The 23399-nt window shown below is 38.6% G+C and overlaps 2 protein-coding genes across 2 annotated transcripts; both read left to right on the top strand.

The window, feature by feature from the left end:
* Positions 1 to 6105: 6105 nt before the first annotated feature.
* gnl3l (G protein nucleolar 3 like) lies at positions 6106 to 13108 on the top strand. The gene is made up of 15 exons (XM_084728166.1): positions 6106 to 6149; positions 6243 to 6286; positions 7737 to 7838; positions 7941 to 8057; positions 8159 to 8242; positions 8594 to 8729; positions 9533 to 9636; positions 9768 to 9912; positions 10005 to 10092; positions 10169 to 10346; positions 10431 to 10573; positions 10660 to 10796; positions 12348 to 12514; positions 12619 to 12793; positions 13009 to 13108. Exons 1-15 carry the CDS (start codon positions 6137 to 6139, stop codon positions 13074 to 13076), a joined length of 1701 nt encoding a protein of 566 aa, XP_084584292.1. The 5' UTR covers positions 6106 to 6136; the 3' UTR covers positions 13077 to 13108.
* Positions 13109 to 13817: 709 nt separating this feature from the next.
* On the top strand, positions 13818 to 23357 carry tfe3b (transcription factor binding to IGHM enhancer 3b). The gene is made up of 9 exons (XM_084728155.1): positions 13818 to 13971; positions 17378 to 17603; positions 17689 to 17913; positions 18426 to 18521; positions 19308 to 19419; positions 19529 to 19585; positions 19787 to 19862; positions 20028 to 20175; positions 21129 to 23357. The coding sequence occupies exons 2-9, from the start codon at positions 17412 to 17414 to the stop codon at positions 21588 to 21590; spliced, it is 1368 nt and encodes a 455-aa protein (XP_084584281.1). The 5' UTR covers positions 13818 to 13971; positions 17378 to 17411; the 3' UTR covers positions 21591 to 23357.
* The last annotated feature ends 42 nt before the right edge of the window (positions 23358 to 23399 follow it).

The following is a 23399-nucleotide window of genomic DNA, read 5'->3' as shown; positions in this document are numbered from 1 at the left end:
GAGACATGTCTTTAATGCATGATTACCTGGCTGCAGACATCTGACCTCCACAGTTGACAGGAAACTCAGCAGCTGAAGTTTTTTTTTTCTTGTCATTTTTGTTCCACTTGAAGGCCACATTAGCAATTTTTTAAAAAGTATACACAAAGTTTATTCATTATATATTTTAAAAGTCAATTGACTGTAAAGGTTTACACAATGTTTTAATGTTTAATGTTTTAATTTTAATCTAAATGAACCCATTGATTATGTTAAAATAAGCAGACATCTTTTATGTTTGGGGTCAAACTGACCCCAGCAATTTAAACCTTCCAAATATGACTGTAATTGAAAATGTGGTTGGTTGTACTTCAGAACATCAGCAAGGAACACACAGCAATTAGTCAATAATGCAGAATACCCACTCCCATCATTAAGGCACATCACCATAATTCACTGTCATTTTTATTCATGAAGGGAAATGAAACAAGAGAGAGAGAGAGAGAGAGAGACTGATGATCCAGTCTTGAAGGGAACCCCAGACCTGTGACTGATTTTGCAAGTCTATTATAAGTCTACATTCCCTTCCAGACACGATCATGGAAAAGAGTTCCTCAAAATCTATAACACACCACTAGTTATTACAATGAATGGTGAAATGTCAACAATCAGATCAGGCTACAAGATATGTGAATCACACAGTTTATGAACTTAACTAAATCCAATCCAAAGGTCACGTGACTTCCTGCCAACTGCAGGAGGAGGTCCACCATGTTAATATCTTAAAGATCCAGTGTGTATATTTACAGGAATCTATTGGCAGGGTATGACAGAAAAGGAATATTATATTCATAATGTTTTCACTAGTATTAGTAGTATTCAAGTATAATCAACTGAAAACATGTTTCTGTTACTTTTAGCCATTTATCAGGAAATTAAAAACAATTTAAGCAGGAAGCTTTCTGCCAAATAGGCGACGATACGCAAATTTACAGTAAGATTCAGTCTCAGGGCTTTTATCAGTCATCTTTCCAACAGCTGCAGCAGTTTTAAGAAAAAAAGATCCAATAAACCAAATGTCTATATGCCAATTGCTCAACACATAATGACAGACAGAAAAATTAGCGACTAGCCAGTCAAGAAAGACTCACGTCTTGGTTCTACAGACAGATGGTTTGTCAGAAGTAGAGTGAATATTAGACTGTTGTTCATCTTGTAGCCAGATGTGTGGAAGCCAAGTTTATACTAGCAATAACATTAGCAACAGAGGGCAACATGGTGGCCAAAGGGTTGATGCAGTTTTATTGTTGATTATTTGAATTAATCTCTGTGATGTTTCCTCGAACACTAATGCCAGCCATCTTGATGCACACTGCCCTTTCACCAGCCAAGCACAAGCAGCGATGGTGGGTGAACACAAGGCCAGACACAGAATTTGTCATTTAGGGGAGACGTGCTTCAACTTAAATGTGGGGGAACGATGTTAAAAATAAATGAAAAATAATCATGGCAGAGTATACTCTCTAATGTGTCTGGAGGCAAACTTTAAGTTCCAATAAAATCAAAATGGATATTTAAGATTTTTATCATACATGTGTTGAACTATATGTCATCTATATGCCAGTATCTGCTCCAAAAATGACAACAATGTTGTTTTGTTGGTATTTTGGGGTATTTTTCCCGGTATCATTCAGTTTGTCCTCTCCTGGAAAACAATTAAAATACTAAATATACATTCAATGAAACGCTTATGATGCCACCAGAGTGTTGAAGGAGAAAACACCCAGTCACCAGAGAGGACTGCAGTGTTTCTGGAACGTCTTTAAGCAGGTGATAAAGGAATTTCAATACTGACGTGTGAGATGGAAGGAAATAAACTGTTCCTACGCATACAGACCTGTTGTTAAAACACCAAGTGTGAAAAAACAGATTTTCGGGTCATGGTGATCACAGAAATTCCCATCAGTAGTGTGGACCAAATCCGAGTTCTGCTAGGAGGAGGTGAGGTGGTTTCATGTGAGGGAACTGGACTTGAGAAAAACACAAATACAGCAAATCAAACCTTCATAGCAGCTTTAGTAAACCTCTGCTTTCCCTTGAAGTGATTCCGGAGAGATTAAAAGGCGGTAGTAAACATGCCAGGGGTAACTGAGCCAATCAGTTTATAGGAACAACCTGAGGTGTCCCTCTAATGTCATTTGGTCTGTGGGGAGTCTTCACCCGCATTATCTAAGGTGTTCACAGTGCAAGAACAGGGAGAAACTGCTTGAAGAGCTGCTTACCTCAAAAGTACTCTCTAATACCCTAATTAGGTTTAGTTAAAATGAGTTCAGTCACACAGAGGTACACTTTAGAAAGTTCAGCACATGTTAGTATTCATTGGATAAATAATAACACAGAATTACAAAATTATCATTTTCAAATACAAAATTTGGCATAAAACCTTTTTCATCACAAAACTTACATCTCATTTGCAACAATTTAAGAAGTTAAATGTCAACCAAACCATAAAACATCATCACACGGCATGATATGAAGATTAAATGACATCACCAGCATGCAATCGATATGCAGTGTGAGGCTTTGAAGTTCTTAATTTTCCATTCTTAAAACCATTGGTGGAAGCATTTAGATCCAGAAGTGCATGGTCTACCCTCTCCTCGAATTTCCTCTTATTTTCTGATTGTTTTGCTGGGCTAAGGATGTTTCAACAACCCAAAACGTTGGTAAGTGACAGTTTGATGTGTCTTGATGTCAAGTCTACCTTTAAGTAAAAATATTTCAAGTAAGGCATGCTAACATTTGCTAATCAGCACTGGAAATAAAGTAAAAATGAAGCTGATGGGAATGTCACTATTTTTACAGGTGTTTGGTCATGAACCAAAGAACTGGACAAATTAAACTTTTGATTTGATCTAGAAACTTACTGAAAAGTCAGCGCATTACCAGAGTTATTAGAGCCATAAATGTGAATGCAAATTTTCAGATTTTTTAAAATTTCATTTGACATATTAAATCCATCGGGAATGGAAAGCTTCAATCATAGTGTCATTATGAAAAATCATACTCATCTTTTTGAAATTATTATTGATTGATCATTTCCTTTAACATTGATTATAATGAAGTGGTTTGAGAGGATTGTTTTACACCATGTCCTGAGGTATCTCGACCCTGTACAATCTGCATAGGAAGGGGAGGAGTACGAAGGATGCATTTTGTATATGCTGCATAATATTTAATGTCACCTTGATCAGCCCAAAGATATGCTTGTGTGCTTTTTGTAGATTTTTCTGTAGGAGTAAGTGGTGTCATTAACAGATGGGTCGAGTCCTTTCTGACTAATGGAGTGCAGTGGGTCAGTGTGAATGGCACTATTTTTGCTATCACTGGAGCCCCACAAGGGTGCACTATTTCCCCAGCTTTATTCATTCTCGATACAAATTGAAGGAGAAGTGTGTGATTTCCAGTGGCATCTAGCGTTCAAACCTTAGATTGCAACTAAGAAGATATACCCCGACACCGCCCCTCTCTCACCAAGAGTACGGTGGCTGTCAGCAGACAAAATGGCGAGCGAAAGCTATCCACAACAAACTACAATTATGTGTGTAGGATGAATTACCTGTCCAGCAGAAAACAGGCAACCTCGGCAGCACTGTGAAAACGTTTGTCCTCCATCAGCGATTTCCATTGTGTAAGCGCTATGCCAATGTTGATTCGTGTTTTTGCTGTTTCCTGTCATGCTTGGGTTTACTTTCTTCGCGTCTCCGCTTCTTGGATGACGGGGATTCACTGTCCGCTGCTTTTTGTTCTGGTACAGTGTATGAATGATCCTCCATTTGTCAAAACTGTGCCGGTCAAAGTTCACAACGCTAAATGGTCTACCAGCAATCACCCATGTCTATCGTCCCCCGTCTACTTCCATGTTTACACTGCGGCGTCTACGTAAGGTCGCCATGGGCTTCCCAAGACTCACTGTTAGTGCAGTTTGTCCGCTCTGCGCTGCCGTAGACGGCGCAGGATGATCATCTCCGTATGTCGACCCGACAATATGTAACTATAAATGGCTATTTCTAAAGTAACGGGAACATATAGATTATGAGTTTACGTTGATTGATAATAATAAATAAAATATTTATATATAATATATCTCATTTATGTACATAAATTCCTGTAATTATTACACACTGGTCCTTTAATGTAGAAACAACACATCTGATCTATTTCTTAAACAATGCACATTTCCTGTATGCATGTTCTTCTGCAAAGCAACCAAAAAACCACAGTTGTTAGATGATTATGGTATGTGGACTAAAAAGCTAATAGTTCCAACTAAAATATAGTGGGTCTTGAAGACATAAAAGGTAACATTTTCCTAAAAAAAAAACAATGTATAGACTCATATTGACTCAGTCCCTTTCAATCATCACATGTGTGGTGGTGTTTATCTGCAAAGACTCTACCCTTGCCTGTATTTTCTTTATTTTCTCATTATTTTGCTGCATTCAGGACCCTTTATTAACTCAAAAACATCAATAACAATAACATCAATATTTGATGCCCTGAGAATGAAACTCGACAATCAATCTGGTGCATTTATGAAGTATATAGTGGATGAAAACTGTCAAATAATTTATCAATTCCTCAGAATAGTAGTTCAGTATAGTACTTGTGTAAATCTACTTACTTCCCACCACTTCTTAAAACATTACACAACACCATATTCTTTTTTTGGCCTTGCTTTCTTCCAGGGGCAGATTAGGGGTCAGGATCAGCTACACCACAACACAGTGGAGCTGATGTGTCTTGTTCCAGGTCACTTTAACTTGATAAATACCTGTTGGGGGGCCTGACCAGATACGCTAGAAATGTGTTAGGACACCTGGTCCAGAATAGCTTGTATTTGCAAGTTACAAATGAATGATGGAAATGTGGCTAAATCAAACAATTAACAAGAAAGGTTACATATGGAACTGATGAAAATGGAACAAATGTTGTGTTCTCACCCACTTTGTCACAATATCACAGAGTTGTACTTCAGGTTCAGCTGAGAACATGAGGTGCGTTCGAGATGAGCCAGGCCTGCACAGAATCTATCACCAGCAACTGCAGCACAATGCATGCTGGTTAGATTGGTATCCGACTTGATCTCGACTTGCTCTGAGATCATGCACATGTAGGCAACAATAACCTCACAACATCGAGGCAGTTACAGTTTTTAGAACCAGGCATCACAGTTTCTCTCCACAGATTGCAAACGCCTGGTTGTCACGTGATCAGTGGGCTGCAAGGCTCTTATTGGCTCTAAATTCTGACAACAAACACCACCTGTTATATAAAATACAATAAATTTTCTGTGTATCTCTAATATTTAACGCTAGATATATATTAGTCTTATGTTGTGTAATGAAGTTTTAATGTGTCAACTAGCATATTTTGTGGCTGATAATAATAAAGTTTATAAATGACTGATCAAACAAACAGTTTCAAAGTGCTTTACAAGGCAGACATAAGAACAGAGGTAGGAAGCTCCCCAAAAGTGATGCTAAAGCATATTGATGACCCTCTGGTGGCTGGCTGCAGTAGGGGTCATAAATCCTGCCTCCTCAGTGTTAATAGAAATGAGTCAGCCAGCTGTCAGCCAGCTGTGTGGACAATTCAACAGCACGGCCGCAATGCTGATCATCATCGCGCAGACTCTGGCTCCAAATGACATCACCAGTGCAAGATGGCAGCACGTATCTGGAAAGTGGAGACAGGTCAGCCATCTTTGTTTACAGTCAGTGACTGCCACCCATATGAACAAGAGTCAGCTGTGAAAAATTATTCAGAGCTGCTTACATGTCAATGCATGACTCAGAACAAAAGGCATAATCTGCAACATTTTCCTTATAAAAATGTACAGCTCATATGTTCATCACTTAACCCCCTAGAAGTGTGTGGTGGTGTCTGTCTGTCCACTCTTTGCCTGTACTTCCTTGTTTTATCATTATTGTTGCTGTGTTCGGTACGCTTTACCAACCAAAAACGTCCTTTGATATTTTGGAAAAATCTAAACTTTTATTTTGACATTTAGCCGGAAGTTCTCGGTGACGTCATGGTGCGCGCATGTCCGCCCTCCTGCATACACGTGAAGTCAAGGGAGAACTCGAGTGAAATTATGTCGAAAGCCAGTACGTATATTATCGTTTTAAACCTAATGTTTTCAGTGACCGAATAACTGGTGGTGATTTAAAATGGATGCTGTTGTTCCTCACATTTTACAGAACAAAAACGAGCCAAACGTCTCGGTTTCCTCGGAAAACTTAAGGTAAGAGCTACACAGCTAATGTTGTCTGTGGCTAACTTACAGCTGGAGCTACAAGTCGACAAGTCATTCGGTGTGCTGCTCTGTGGCTGACTGGTAAAAACTTAACCATTTAAATGCAGTGCAGCTTTTACTTTCAATAAAATATCAAAGTGTGGTATCAGGAAGCCTCAGATCCCTGGAGACAACACTATGGAGAAATTAGATTTTGCAGCTGCGTACTAAGATATATTGATATTAATGCTAAGAGTGTTATTAGTACTACTCAATACATAAAGGGATATTGTCTCAGCCGCCTCCATCACTATTCTTGGGTGTAAACTTAATGTCTTCAGTATCAATGTGCAAGTCTTTAAATAAACTGGACAACTGTACATTGTTTCTAGATGTTGTCAAATATATTAGGGATGCTCGAAATGGATTTTTTAAAAAGCTGATACACATAATTGATAATTACCTGCTTGTAACAGCTGATACCGAAAGATTTACCCTTTTTGTATTTTAAGAATAGGGTCATATAACCTGTAGTTTATGCACACCTGAGGGTAAGAAAGTCTAAGATGTAGTGAGCAAAAATAGGTGATTTAACATTTCACAGCTCTTACAGATCTAAATCTAACTGGGATAATTATTACAACAACAACAACAACAACAAAAGAGCTTACTCTTCAACTTTTCATTTATGTTTTTCTGGTGCAGCATGTCAAAAAAAAAAAAAAAAAACTTTATAGAGCATTTTGCCGAAGAATTCAGATTAAACATTTTCACATAATCTGTCAAATCAGATGTTATAATTACTAATATTTATGGTATATAATTTTATTATTGAGTAATAAATAACACAAATGTCCCTTTATCAGCTGATAATTTATTGTGGATCTGTAAAAGAAATACTGTATCGCAAAGACATACCTCATGCTAAAGTGCATGTGCAAATACACTTAGCTGAGAAAAGATTCTTATTAACGGCAAAATATGCAGGATTTTCCCAAAAACAAAGCATTCAAAAGTAATCTCCCTGTCATCGTCCATGACCCACCAGAATTATGTGGTCTGCACTCTTGAGTGGCTCTGCCCTCCACTCATACCTTCTTATTTTCTCACTATTTTACTGATCTTAGGATGCTTTAGCAACCCAAAACGTCAGTATCTGACATCCTGGGAATGAGACGCAACAAAAAAGTGTTTTTTCTGGTGCGTCCATCCTACGTACTCTACCTTTAGGTTCGCATGGAGGTATTTGCTTTAACAGATGTGTGGCACTACATTTTACGACATGTCTTTATTCATTTGTAAGATTTTAAGTGGTTTTCAGAGTAAAATGTGTCAGCTTCTATTTAGTTCACAACGATTGGATGTTTAGCTTTCTGGGTTGCATTATGATGCCTTATAATGACGTAAAAGAACGTAAAGATGATTTTTTAATACATTTGGCATGTGTTCCTGTCTACAGAACACAGATGGACGAAAGGGTGATTCTTCAAAGGCTTCAGAGCAGTCATCTGTGCAGCATGTCAAAACCCACAGAAACCCAGAGGATGTCAGAAGGCAAAGGGTAATTACTTAAAAAGTCTTGCTTGCACTTGTGCTTGAGGTTATGTTGCTGATATTTTCTTGAGGTTAACCAGTCTCTCATTGCATTTTTTTTCCTAATCAGCTTCAGGAGCTTCAGCAAAAGCAGAAAATGTCCAGAGACCGAGAGATGCTGAAGAGGAGGAATTTGCAAAGCTTTCAGAATGACATCCTGCAGCGACAGAGAGAGTTTGAGCAGCGGGTAAATATCAGCCTGTTCAGCGGACAGGGACTCCGCATAGAATCACTGCATACTGTGCAAACTTCCATTGTAGTAATTTGTTTTCTTTTTTGTATTCACAGGAGATGGAGATACAGAGTTTGGAGAAGCATGTTAATTTTGAAAATGAGAATTCAAGAAAAGCCTATTACAGAGAATTTAAAAAGGTACGTAACTGCTTCATACATGCTGCAGACTGGCTCATACCTGCTGAATATTACAATTTCAGGGACATAAATATGGAATTATGACTCTGCAATTTGGGCACTTTTTCTTTTACCCTTTTTAGAAGCAGTCAAAAGACAATGGCTATTGAACAATACTTAAGCCTTAAGCCTAGTGCCATCTCAGTCAAAGACATTCTGTCTGTGTACATGCACAGAGCAAACACACAGGCTGATACAGTTTGTTTTCTAAATCGCACTGTTCCTTCTTCTATGATAGGAATGTAATAGAACAGGGTGGTGTGGACCTTTGAGAATGAACATTGTGTTTTGTTTTTTGTTTTTTTTTGTAAGGTAGTGGAGGCTTCAGATGTGATTTTGGAGGTTTTGGATGCACGTGACCCTCTTGGCTGCAGATGTCCTCAGGTGGAACAGGCAGTCATTCAGAGTGGAACAAACAAGAAAATTGTTTTAGTGCTTAATAAAATTGGTAAGTTAGCTAAATTAAGTTTGAAAGTATATCTTTTTGGAAATATATGTATTTGCACATATTTGATTGGAAAAATACGACAGCGTATTGCTGCCTCACCAGCAGAATAGAAATGGATCAGTATTCTATATGAAAAGAGGGTCTTTCCATTGTAACAAGATATTTTCATTATAACAAGAAACTTTTTTGATTATGAAAATATAGTATTTATCTTCTTATAACATGAAGTTTCATTTTAAAAAGTGATAACTATTACTATTACAGTGTAACAAGTTTTGTGTTATAATGTGATAACGTAATAGATTTTTTTCTTGTTGTAACAATATACTGTTGATCTTGCTATAGCGTTATTACTTATTGTTATTGTTAACATAAAACATTATATAATATGTGATAATTTATATTGTTGTAACTTGACATTGTAACAATATAAGTTACATGTCATAACAAGAAATTATCACATAACATGAATCATTTCATGTTAGAACAAGATAAATAGTAGTTTTTTTAAAAAACAAGTTAAGTTTCTTGTCATTGCACGATAGAATAGAAAACCTTTGTTGCAGAGCTATTCAATGAAATTTAGTGTTACAAAAAAATGAAGTGTATGTTGTAATAACATGAAATGTTTTATAATAACATGAAAAATATCTTGTTATAACAATAAACTTTTTATGTTAGAATGTGATATTGATACATTTTTCATTTTCAGGCATGTTAGCTGTAGGCCATAGATAACAACTGCTTGATTTGTTGTGTGAAATATTTGATGCTTGACTGAGATGGTCTTCCTGTGATTACAGATTTGGTGTCAAAGGAGATTGTGGAGAAGTGGATAAGGTATCTTCGTAACGAGTTTCCTACAGTAGCTTTCAAAGCATCGACCCAGCAGCAGAATAAGAACTTGGTAAGCAGTAAAATTTTTATATTTCGATCATCTGAAAATGCACATTTAGATTCAAGTCATCAAAGCTTCAGAATAACATTATTTCATATAAGCAGTGAATGACTTTTCCTCCTGTCTTGTTCCATGGACAGAAACGCAGTAATGTACCAGTGACACAGGCCACCACAGAGCTTCTCAGTAGCAGTGCCTGTATTGGTGCAGATTGCTTGATGAAGCTGCTCGGCAACTACTGCCGCAACCTGGACATAAAGACGGCCATCACTGTAGGAGTTGTAGGTAAGCACCACATCCAGTAACACACCAAGTTTGTTCTGTGTTTAACACCATTTTGTCCAAAGTGAAATTATTTTGCCTGTCCTCTTTTGCAGGTTTTCCTAACGTGGGAAAGAGTAGTTTGATCAACAGTTTGAAACGGGCTCGAGCGTGTAACGTCGGAGCCACTCCTGGTGTCACTAAGTAAGTATATACTAAGTAAAATATTGTACTCGTGTGAAATCACACTTGTCTTGCTGATTGATTTGATGGATTTCAGGTGCCTTCAGGAGGTGCATTTGGACAAACACATTAAGCTCCTGGATTGCCCCGGCATCGTCATGGCAACTTCAACAACTGATGCGGCGATGATTCTTCGTAACTGTGTGAAAATCGAACAGCTCATAGATCCCCTTCCACCTGTTGAAGCCATCCTTCGACGCTGCAACAAGGCACAGGTACATCATGTCGGCATGACAACCTGTTTGTATATTGTTCAGTTGTGTTTTACTGCCATTACAGTGCTTTTTCTGGATGTACAGATCATGGAGCACTACAGCGTTCCAGACTTCCACACAGCTCTGGACTTCTTGTCGTTGCTCGCTCGACGTCAAGGCAAACTGAGAAAGGGAGGACTACCTGACACCGACAAAGCAGCCAAGAGTGTGTTAATGGACTGGACAGGGTGTGTAGATATTTGAAGTTTGACAAATAATAATCAACCAATGTTCTTAGTAGGGTGTTAATTTCAGCATGTTATGTGTTTTTTAGCGGAAGGATCAGCTACTTCACGCACCCTCCAGAGACACACACTCTTCCCACACACGTCAGTGCTGAGATTGTGACAGAGATGGGTAAAGCTTTTGACTGGGATGAGCTGGAAAAAGGAAATCAGGAGGTTCTTGCAGGTAAAAAAATCTCCGAAATCGCAAAAACATTTTTTTCTCATTTACCACTAGTGGTCTAGTCAAGTCCAGTCTTGAACTGCAAAGGTAGGAGTGGTGGTCTCCTTCATATAGATTAGGGATTAATATTTTTCCTGAAAATGAGACTTTTTCTATCCCGGGAAAATAAGTCCATTTTCCTGGGAGTCCCAGGAAATACATATATTTTTTTAAAGGCATAACTTCAGCTAAGCCCTGGTCATTTCAAGCAACACTAAGTGCAGCCAGAATAATTAAGCGGATATGTGTTCCCAACCTGACCTTTCTTGTGTATTATTTTGATTATTATTAAAGCAAAAGAACACAATGTATGTCCATCATCATTAGAATTATTAAAAGCTTTGCATCCAGCTTGAACTTTTTTATATCTGCTGCTCGGCTGTGACTGCCAGAAACATGAAATGACAAGTTTATTGTCTTTGATTTGTCTTCTGAGAATTGCAACCTCATGAAAGTGATATTTTACAAATCTTCATTATATAAACTAACAAAATTCATTACAGCAAATCATCTGGTGTTTTCTAAGCCACTCTATTAAACTACGTATTCTACGCTGCTCTGCTGGTGGGAGCCGAGGCTGCAAGTGTGGGCTACCCACAGCAGATGAATTCAGTGAGCCAACTGTATTAACTATGATACTGGGGCAGTCGCAAGAGGTCAGCCTGAAACAGAATGAATTTGATGTCCAAAAAGGTGTTACTGTACTACCTACAATAGAGGTGCAATCCCACAAGGCCCTTTTCAGTCATAGCGCTTTGTGTTAATTAATAGGCTGTGTTGTGTTTTACCAGCACACACACGCACACACACACACCCGCTGCATGTTTTATGGCAGTAAACTGTTGGCCTACATTTTTCTGAATATACTTTAATATGTTCTGTGTTTAAAAAAGATAAATAAATAAAACCTTTTTTTTATTTCCAGTTATCCGTCATTGTATTTCCCAGGAAATGGGAAATGATCATGATTGATTCCCCCAGGAATCCTGTTTCCCAGGATTAAACCCTAATGTAGATGGATGACAGAATATGTGCCATAATATGTGATATTACACTGTCAGGCATCGCAACAGAGGATGTTCCCCTGGACAACGACTTGCATAAATCTGCATGTGAACATCCAGCCACTTGACCTGACAGTAATGACAATAGCCAGTTTCAATTAATGATGATATTGTTGGCCTATATGAATTTTTTTTACTTGTATTAAAATTTGAATTATAGAGTCAAACAAGTTAGTGTCAGCATAATTATTTAAGTGTACTTTGTATAGGATTTCTCATCTCAGAATTGTTACAACTGATGAGATATACAATCCATTGATGAAAAACTGGTTTGGATAACAGACAGACAACATAACAGACAGTGACTAAAAATACACCACAGACCACTGTCAACAGTTTTCATTTGGCTACTTTCTTTGGCAGAAGTAGTTCTGGAGTATCTGGCTTGCATAATTAGAATACCCAAAAGAAGCAGTAGTTGCTTCAAATGTGGATTTTTGCTGTGTTTCAGAGTCATCTTGTCCTGATGTCCAAATGGGATTCTGCATGGAAACCAGTGGAATGACACAAGGTGGGCAGGGTGAGCCCCCCTCTGACCTGGGAATGGTGGGCGGGTCCTTGGAAGAGCCAGAACTTAAAGATGGAGCTGAATCTATGGAGGATGATCAGGACCCAGAGGTGTGAAACAGTGAAAGGGTTACTTAATTCTAATATGTCGTACACTTAAAATTTTGAGAGAAAAGTGGTTCATTTAACTTATCTTTCTGTCCTGCTCAAACTAGTTTGGACCAATGACAGTGGAGATTAAATCTCAGAAGTCAAAGACCGAATTAGCTGCAAATGATGCTGTGTCCAAGGCTCCAGGTCTTCAGGATATTTTAAAAGTAGATCCTCTGCAGCAGGGCCAGGCACTGCTGGCTGCCAGCAAGAAGAGGAAAAAGCAACAGAAAAGAGCTGGTTTGTATAAATCTAATCTAAGAAAAAGTCAACAAAAAATTCATCATGTTTAGTTAGTTTTGTTACCAACAAGCCTCATTTTTTTTTACTAATTTTCAATTTTACACATTTCTCATTTATTTTCTGTTAGGGATAATGTGTTTTCTCTGTACCTGACAATACTTCAGTATGCAAATAAAATGTATGTTTTTTCTTTATTTTTTTCCCCTCTGCAGACAAACTTGCCACCAAACTCTCAGACACCTTGACATCTGCAATGGACTTCTCATTTTCAGACAGCTGATTAAAATAGATGGAAATAAATGATAAAAACAATTTTGTGTTTTGTCCTTTTTGGATACAGCCACAATATTCTGGCTCATTTAAAAAAGGTGTTACAGTCCATCCTCTCATATTCATATTTCATATTTTTCACTAGATATTTGTGTTCAACTATTGTTCCACACACAACTGATATCCCAAGAACAATTTTAGGGAATTTCTTCAAACTTGGGCTTAAGGATGAACTGACTAGAAATTGGTCATCAAAGTCACTGTGATGCCACATAACACATTGTTGTCCATTCTTACACTAATTATGACAGAATTTCACACAAATATCCAATAACATGATGTAAGTGATGACATTTTATATCCAAAAGGTCAAAGGACAGCTGTGATGTCATAATTTTCTACAAAACACTTGTTGCTTTCTATCAATCCTCTGTACTCTTCTGTTAACAGTATTCACTAAATATGAATGTAAACAGCAACTTGACTGGTGGGGTGGAGGTATACAACTGCAAGGTGGTAATTGTAGTTTTCATTAGTTTGTACTGCTCTTTTCACCTCTCTATCTAGGAGCTATGTTAATGACACATTAACCAGATAGCCAATAAAGACTTGACTGGTATTTATGCATTCACAATCACATTGGACTGCATTTAAATATTGTAGTTTACTTACTGTACCTAGGGTAAACTTGTACTGTGAAGGCCATTGTGAAACTTTAGTAACCTCGCAGCTGTCAACAAGTTCCGGGTAAACGCGTCAGATGACCTCAGCCCGTCGGCCTGAGATAAACAACAGTGTAGCGACTGTTCGTAGAGCTCTGTATCCACCACCTTCAAAATGGCAAAGAAAGCGGAGGACTTCGGAGATTAATGGCTGTGATTACGTCAAACAAATCTATTGCTACAGTATGTTTCTGTCTTGACTCAAAATGTTATTTAGCTAGTTAGCATTAGCTTTCCAGCAACTATCGGTTGCTAGCAAGGTTAGCTGGCTAGCTAACCTGCAACTTCCTATTTTTTACTTTGCCGTGCCTGTGTCTTCACATACCGCGGACACATCACTGCTTTCAACACATATAGCTAACCTCATTTCACTTGGTAACTGGTATGTAACTGAAAAGACACTGTGAGGTATGTGTGGTGTAACGTTAACGTTAGTTAGCTTTAGCATGTTGTGTATCCACACTAAGAGTGTTAATGTGGGCCCGTTAGCAGCTGAGCTGTCAGTGAGCTCTGCTAACTCATGACGCTTCATTACAGCTCGCCAAAAATAGAGATTACGAAACCAGCTAAAAGTAAGCTAGCTAACCAGTTGATGTTCGTGTTTAAATAGCTCAAAAAGTTCCCAAAGGGTGGGAAGGAAATAAAGTGACATGTATGCGCCGTTTAAGCTATGCTGTAGTTGTGGTTCCCATGAGACAACCAACCTGACATAACGGCAGTGTCAACTCTGAAATCTGCACAGCTTCTAACGACCTGTTTTGAGCTGTTTTGGAAACATGCTGAGTAAAAATAGTGCATCAATCCATTTTAGTCCTAGCGAGAGAATATAACAAGAAATTTCGTTATGCAAAGTGTGACATGCGAGTGTACACAGATACGACAGACATGCAAAATGTAGGTAGGCGTGAGGGGTAAAAGGGAACATTCAACACTTTTATGTGGATGTGCAGTCAATGTTGATGGTAAATGTAGTCAGTTGAAGTAATAAATCCCTGTGTGTGCTATATTGACCAAGACAACAGTTCTTCTGCTGCTAAATTTGTCGTTTTCCTCCACCAGTGATGTGGTTGGTGTGTCAGATTTGTAGGAGTTAGACTAGTTGACAGAATGTGGCAGAAATTTAGTATAATATTCATACGTTTTCATCAGTGTATAATCATTTAAAAACGAGAATCAATGTACCAATGTGAGACGTATATATTGCACTCATTTTCTGTGGAGGCCGCCATGTTTCACCAGTAACACAGAACAACCAAGCCAAACACTTTTTTGGTTTGGCTCACCTTTTGCATGAGTTTCACTGCCATTGTAGATTTTCTTACACGATGGGAAGGCGAGGGAGCGATGAGGTGCTTGCAGTCTGCAAGTTCACCACCAGATGCCACTAAATCCTACACACTGGTTCTTAGAGGAAGAACTACAGGCTATTTCAGCATGGATTTCTAGCATCTAGATGTGAACCCTAAATTTGTGAAATTCTTGTGGGATTTGTATGTGCTGTTTCTTCATTGTTCTGTGTTCTATGTCATGGATCACCACCATAGCTACAGGCGAGGGTGGTGATACATGGATATGTGGGGGCATCCTGATACATGTAGGCATTGTCGGCACAGTTCCATGAGCAGGAGAACTCTGCTGTAGCAGCACTAAGGAATTTATTGCTTCAAGCGACTACCTTTACCATCAACACTGACTGGTGAAAAAAGTGGTGAATCTTCCCTTAAGACTGGTTTATGTGTAAGGTAACAGCCTGAAGGGGTCTTTATGAGTGCACACTATATTGTAGTGAAGGTTTTGGAATGATACTGTTCAAAAATAATTGAATTAAGACAAAGTATAATCAAGGAATAAAAAAGTTTGAAGATAACAAATGAGAGAAACTGAATTGGAACTCATTCTTGTCATTATTGAGTGCTTTTAGGGGTTGTTCTGCTCCTTTTAGTATATATATATATATATTTTTTTTTTTTCAGTTTTTTAATGAATGGCAGTTTGGCAGTTTTTTAGTCTGTGTAATTTTCAGCAGCAGTTTAACACTTGCTTTCCTCAGAGTGTCTGATACACATAATTTAAAAAAAAGGCAAATATAATATAGAAGAAGTATAGAAATAGTATCAGCTGAAGGCAAGTCTACAAATTCATAGGCAGAACGCAAAAAGAACTTGTTTGTCCACTGGTCAAAATTCTTGTGAATTCAAATTTTACCACCCACTCAATAGATTAACATTTTTTATATAGCTGGTGGTGAGTGAAGTTAATCTACTAGCTACTTTTATATTTTACCAGTGTGTGGTGGGTGCTGATTTTGTGTGGGCTGATGTTGGCCCTGATATGATCATTTTTACTGACATAGGCAGCATGTCTTTGTTCAGTCAGCAACCAATGAATCATCATCAGCAGGAAGTGAGGAGGATTGTACAGACTGATTGATGGTGTTGAGCAAGATTCTTTGATTGTGCTTGTTGGCAGAGAATAGAGAAATAATGGTCTCTAGCCTGTCTAGCTTCACTGCTAATCAGATTATATTAGCAAATCTTGACATCAGTAAATAATTAACCTGCAGTTACTTGATGTCCACTTGTTTTCAGTTTTGCTGTATGATCTTCTAAGGCAGAAAAGCTGCTTAAACAGTAGACTGCAATCAATTTTGATAGAGGCAGCCATGTCCAGAGTAGATAGACATTACATATTAAAACAACTGGTCATCTATGTCTTAATGATTAATAATACTGTTTAAAGGAGAGAGCAGCATTCAGAGCAGAAGGATGAGCCCTGTCTTCTACATGGACCCATCATTGTTAGTGGTAACACACACAAAGAGATGTGTCACCCACAGTCACAGCAGTTTGAGGTTGCTTGAGGACAGACAAAGATGTGAGGCACAAAACCATTTTAAAATGCAGGATGTTGAGTTGCTGATGTGTGACAGGTTTTGCTGAACACTGTGTCACGCTCAGAAATCTTATAGTCATATAGCCTAGAAGGGAAAATGGAACATTACAGTCTTTAAATCTGGAAGTGAAAGTCAGCATTTCTGAGCCAGTGGTTTCCTCATTAGAGTTCCAAATCATTTTCCTACAGCTTCTTAGTTTATGTAGAAAATAATAAGCTGTTGTAAACTCAAGCCTGAAAAACCTTCAGATCTTGCTGTATGATGTTCAAAAATGAAAAAAAAAGTGTGTTGATTCTTCAGATGATATCAAGTCCAGACTGTCTTGGTCTTTAAAGACAAAGTCCCAGAAAACAGGAAACAGTAGCTTGAAAGCCATGAGAAAAGCCAGCAATTGCTGTATGTAGCAGGGAAGATATGAAAAAGTGATTCTTTAAGTACAGTACTTCAGTTTATGTATTTATTTATTTCATGTAAAAATGAATCAAGGCCTGTATAAATGTTGTTTTGTTCTTATTTTCTGAAATGATTGAAAATTTTATCAAAAATTTCCATCCAAAATCTGTATCCATCTGGATAGGCCTGCAAGAAATAATCTCTAGAATATGATAGTGGATGTTGTAGTGGTGGAACACAGAGAAATTACATATATTAAAAGACTACATTCTGTAATACTGGTTTTGTTCTATTTGTTTCCAGCTCCATCCCTAGATCTTGACATCTCTCTTCAGCCATGTCGTCACGCGTGTTGCTGCGGCAGCAGCTGATGCGAGAACAGGCCCAGGAGCAGGAGAGACGTGAGGCTCAGCAGCAGGCCTCTGCCTCTCAGCTCCGGGCCTCTGACTCGACTCCAGCCATCTCTGTCACACTGCCCCCAAATGCTGCCCGTCCGCCTCCAGCACAGGTGCCCGTGGAGGTGCTGAAAGTAAGCTCATCCTCTCCATATGTCCTTTATTTAGTGAAGTCTGAGTATTACAGAAACTTAGGCCTTAACAGCTCTTTATGATCAGGTGCAGACCCATTTGGAAAACCCCACCAAGTACCACATCCAGCAGGCACAGAGGCAACAGGTGAAGCAGTACCTCTCCACCACTCTGGGAAACATGGCGGTTACTCAGACCCTGGGTGTGTCACCTGTGCCGCAGTCCAGTTCTGCCCCTGAAGCTGCTCCTACTGCCAGCAGTGCCCCTAACAGCCCCATGGCTCTGCTCAACATCGGATCCAACAAGGAGGAAGTAAGTAAAGAAATTCCTGCTTCGATGCTGCTGGTTCACCATCTTGTTTGTGGGTTTGGTTTGCTTCCACCACAGATTACACAACCTTGTCAATAGTTGCCTTTCTGCAAGCTTCCAGTGCATTTTTGGAGAAGTTAAATGTCTGACCCTCTGCTCACTTCTAGCTTAATTACTTTCTGTTTGCTCTGCAGTGATGTGGCTGAAGGTCCCACTGTGATGATGCATGCCTTTTGTCATCGTAGCCTTGTTGGCCTGTTGTCACAATAAGATGTTAAATACTGCACGTACAGTTTAAGCATGCCAGCACTTCTCTTTGAAATCAGGCCTCTTTCCAACTGTTACATTGGTTTAAATGTGTAGTGTTGGCATTTGCAGTATACTTAAGTCTGTTTTAGATTACAAAACACACCATATACAGTCAGTGCATACATGTTGATTACTTTGCTACATTTAACCCTGAGGGCTTTACTGAGTTAGCTCTTCTGGTGTTTTCTCTCATCTTCTTTATCTAGATTGACGATGTGATCGACGACATCATTAGTCTTGAATCCAGTTTTAATGATGACATCATTACACTGATTGACTCAGGTCTCCAGTTGCCTAGCACGGTAGGAAGAACAATGTTATTTATTTGACCATGAATACTTCCTCTTTACAGTTTCCTGTAGGGCTCATAGGTTCTTCTTTAGATTTGCAGTGACAGGGTAACACATTAGATTTCAGGCAGGTCTTACCCACTAACCTTTTTACAGCCAGAGTGATTTTTCTGTGAATGGACGGTCTCTTTTAAGTGAGGAATTCTGAAGTCTAGGAGTAAATATACACTTTTGGCACTCAGTTACTATTCGTCACAGAAGTGCTGCCTGGGCGGGGCAGAGATATCAGAGGATACAAGACTGGGAGAAGTGAAGCTCATAAAAAGTACACTGTAGCTGCCAGGTTAACAACTGATTTGTCAGATAGAAAGCCTGCCAAAATTTGGCTATAAAACAGAAAATGAGAATTATGGTGATGCTGGTGGATGAAAAGAAAAAGAAGTACAGTGAGGTAAATGCTTTTTATGATTTATGAATGAGCTCAAGGTATTGTTGTTTACCTTTCAATATGCAAGAATGTATCAGAAATTGTTGGATTTTGTGCTTTAGCCTTAAGCAGGTTAATTAAAATAGTAATAGTTTAAAATGTAATGTAATACTGTTCCTGCATTTTCTGTTGTGCAACATGTCGTAGGAATTATGTGATGGCACAGAAAGCAGCTTTGAGTCTGTTTTGCACTTGAGGAAATGGTTGCTTTTAACATTTAAGCAGAATGGGGAAGAAATCTTTTTTACATATTTGCTTCTAGGTTCATGTCCATTTATGAAATGACATTGTAACATGTTTTACTCCCGTAGCTCCCAGGAAATCTGTTGGATGTATACCATAGCCCTGGAATGGCAGCACCTACTCTCACTGTCAGCAACTCCTGTCCTGCTGATCTTCCAAAAATTAAAAGGGAAATTACAGGTACAGTAACTTTTTTTTTTTTCATAAAAACTTGTCTTGACTTTTGTAACGGTCAGGAGAACTTAAATTTAGGTTTGATAATGTTTCATTGTATTGATTCATCTTTCAGATTCAGATGCCAAAGCACTAATGAAAGAAAGGCAGAAGAAAGACAACCATAATCTCAGTAAGTCGAGCTTTATTTCAACCATTTTGAGCACTTATGATGGTGCAGACTCCTGAATCCTGCATATGCTCGACATTCCATTTGAGATCTTCTCATGTCCATGTATATCAAATAATTCTTGCTTAGTGATAATTGAGTGTTGAAGGTAAGCTCAAGCGTTTTGCTTTCCCTCTCTGACTCATCATTCTTGCTTGTCTGCAGTCGAAAGGAGGCGGAGATTCAATATCAATGACCGTATAAAGGAGCTGGGTACTCTGATCCCCAAGTCAAGTGACCCGTAAGTCTGATGCTTCAGAATGCTTGTTTCCTTTGATGAATCACTGAAGAAATATGAAATTAATCAAGTCCCTTCAGCTATAAAATGTAATCTCTTCTGTGTTTTCTGTCGTTTCCTTTTTTTCACTGCCTCTATCATATCTATTCACTGATATCACAATGACAGTGAGATGCGTTGGAATAAAGGCACCATCCTTAAGGCGTCTGTAGACTACATCAGGAAGTTACAGAAGGAGCAGCACAGAGCCAAGGATATCGAGATGCGTCAGAAAAAGCTGGAGCAGGCGAACCACAGTCTAATGTTACGGATCCAGGTCAGTAGAAAGCAAATGTGTGGTGGGAATCTGTGTTCTGTTGTAGAGATGAGTTTTATTGAGTTAAGCGTGCAAATAAAGCTGAAATGATCCTCTCTGCATTTGCGAGTAAGCAAGGGTCCACATTGCGTATAAGTGTATTTGTTGTGGCTGCGCAGATTTGTTTATGGCATGTCCACAAAGCCACTACACTGCAGTGAGCTATAGTTTAACTTCTGTGTATGTGTGCAGAGATTAAGGGATAACATTTCTGCAAGAGAGACTGGGGTTGGTATCAAAATGTGGGTAGTCGGTGTACCATGAAGGACATTGTTATTATATTAAATTAATATTAAATGAGGAAATTCTGTTACTAAAATTTGACTGAATATTACATTAAACATGTGGCCATTTGGAAGCACGATACCACATTATATTAACAGCTTTCATTTAATAAAGAGGTTTCACCTAATGCTGAAATTAAATATTCAAACATCATGAAAATCACACTACTATGCGTCCGCAGTGTCTGCAGATGTTCACAGCTATCTATGTAGGCAAGTTTTGCAAGTATATTTAGGTATTTATTTTTAGGTATTTGCCTCCATTTAGGCTTGACATGTTTTAGATCCTAAATTAAATGGTTATTGTTGTTTGGACATTTTAACTTTGGCTGGAAACATCTTGTTTGTTAATCGCTAGGCCTGCAGGTCACAGTCTGGCCATGTCGTATTAAATGAAATTGGCTTTATGACAGTCATGCAGTCCCACATGTGGACACTTGGTCACAGTAATGCACCATAAAGCATCTTTGTGCCAATTACGGGTGAAAAGATTACCGCTTCATGATAAATCACAATAAAATTCCAGACAATTAGCAGTATCTTTTCAAATTTTTATTATCATTTAAACTGTGTTTGATTACAGCACAGTAAATACTGTCCAGAGTCAAACAAAATTGCTGTTCTTTTCAGGAGCTGGAAATGCAGGCACGGCTCCACGGCCTCTCCTCCCCGAGCAGCATCTCATCTGGCCTCAGCTCCGACCCGTCCCTGCTCCCACAGCAGCCGGTCCCGCAGGGTGGCCAGTCTCTGCCTCCCAGCATAGGAGGAGCCTCCTCCCAAAATCTCCTCGGTCTGGGTGTGGCCATCGGACAGTCTCTGCCGACCACCTTCCTGTCCCCGCCTTCCTCGGACTCCCCAGCAGGAGTCACCATCAGCAGCCCCCTAGACCTGGGCAGCCTCAGCTTCGCCGAGCTCGACGACACCTCCACCTCAGCACTCTACCCCGACGTGGGCTTGGGAGACATTCTTATGGACGACGGGTGCGCACTGTCCCCGGACAGGGTGGCCGAGCCGCTGTTTTCCCCTTTGTCACCAGGTGCCTCTAAAACCAGCAGTCGCAGGAGCAGCCTTGAAATGGACGAGGACTTGTGATGAACTCTGTGTGACGGTCAAAGACTGTAGAGACAAGAATGTGAGGACATGCAGGAAGTCTATCCTTAACTAACGTGAGTCTATTTATAGGACTGTAGGACTGAATAGCTAACATTAAGATCAAAACTAACATAAACGTCGTATCTTGAATTTGTTTGCCATACAGACCTAATTATAATTGTTCCTGTTTGGAGCTGGTCACATGATTATGTCTGGATTTATAAATGCAATCTTATTGAAATGGAATATTGTATAATAGGGGCATGGACTTAGTATTAAGAAATAACACATTCTTAAATAGTTTTTAAGATTTTCTTGAGAGACATAAGAGGGATATAAAGTTTGCTTGAATTTATTATGTGCTCATTTATAGGGATGTAAATGAAAGCTGTGAGGTTTGTTTTTCACAACAACATTGGCATGACAAACTGATTACAAGATGCCAACACACAGTATATTTTGTTGTTTTGTTTTATTTTTTCAACTGACTGGAATCAGGGTTTGTTAATAGCAGTCGCATGCTCATCCATGTTGGGTTGTTTCACCAGCAGCTACAGAAGGGATCTTTGTAAAGTGAATTGGCACATTGTGAAATATTTACTGCATATTGTATATAAGAATATTTTATTTTGAGCAATTTTATTGCACCTTATTTTATGGCAGTCTATGCATTTTATGAGAGCTTTTTGTCTGTTTTTATTACTATTACACACAGTGGACAGCAAATGCCCAGGTTGCATGTATTTGTAATAAACCTTAATAACAGCAGTGGAAAATCACTCGCTGCTGCAGCTAGTTAGCCAAAGCAGGACTTCTTCTTCCAGAGTAGCTACAAATTACAAATCTACGTTTTATTTTTCTTTTTGAATATATTCACTCAGTCAACGGAAATGCAAGACAGAATGACAAATGCAGAACAATTTTATCCTTTTACAATAGTACTGTAGTTCATGACATATTTTTTTGATACCTAAATAATAATAGTTTCTCCTGACTAATATCTGTGTTGTCAGTGGTTGTTGTGTCTGTTAACTTTGGTGGTCACTGAGTGATTTTGCCGGTTAGCATGACCTTCCAAGCTTGTGGCTTTTTTTTCCTTTCTTTTTTTGACGATCAAAAGAGATATATCTAATAATGCATTATTGCTCATTGTAGTATGAATTCAGAGGGCTTTGACCTTTTCAAACCAACCACTAGCCTCACCTCTGTAATAATAAGATAATAACCGTTTGTTGTGTGAAACCTGCAATGCAATTATTATTCTGTAAAATAGCCACAAACTTTAGAAAGGCATTTAATTTGTCAGATGCTTGATGCAACCTTATGTACAGTTAATGAATGTGTGTTTGAAAAAGTACCTGCATAAGTGTAGTTGTTTTGTTTGTTTTGTTTTGTTTTAACACTGATGCACTGTATTTTTTCTTCTTCCAGCACAAACTCCAAGTTATTAATATACTTAAATTTTAGTATTCTTCCAGCTGTGGTAATGTAAACAAAATTAGTTAAAGCAGCCAAAAACATCTGTACTTTTGGGATGGTTTCATTTCATTCAGACCTCAACTACTTTGATTTTGAGCTACAAGCAGCTCTACTGCTGCCTATGGTACCTATGGTCACCTTTTTCCACGCAGACAATATTAACCACGTCTTACCCCGACAGATATTTGAGTGCTAACATTGACTGTTAACCATGAAACGGTAGCATTTGTGTCTTGTCCCTTCAAGTTGGCTTTTAGAAGATTTTAACAAATAAATGATTCCCATTGATGCACGTCTGGTTGCGGTTATTTTCTGGCAGTCAGTATTAAA

The sequence above is a fragment of the Lutjanus erythropterus genome, chromosome 2 (assembly GCF_056507025.1).
Source record: "Lutjanus erythropterus isolate fLutEry1 chromosome 2, fLutEry1.hap2, whole genome shotgun sequence".
NCBI lineage: Eukaryota > Metazoa > Chordata > Actinopteri > Lutjaniformes > Lutjanidae > Lutjanus > Lutjanus erythropterus.
This window is presented reverse-complemented; position numbering and strand designations above follow the sequence as displayed.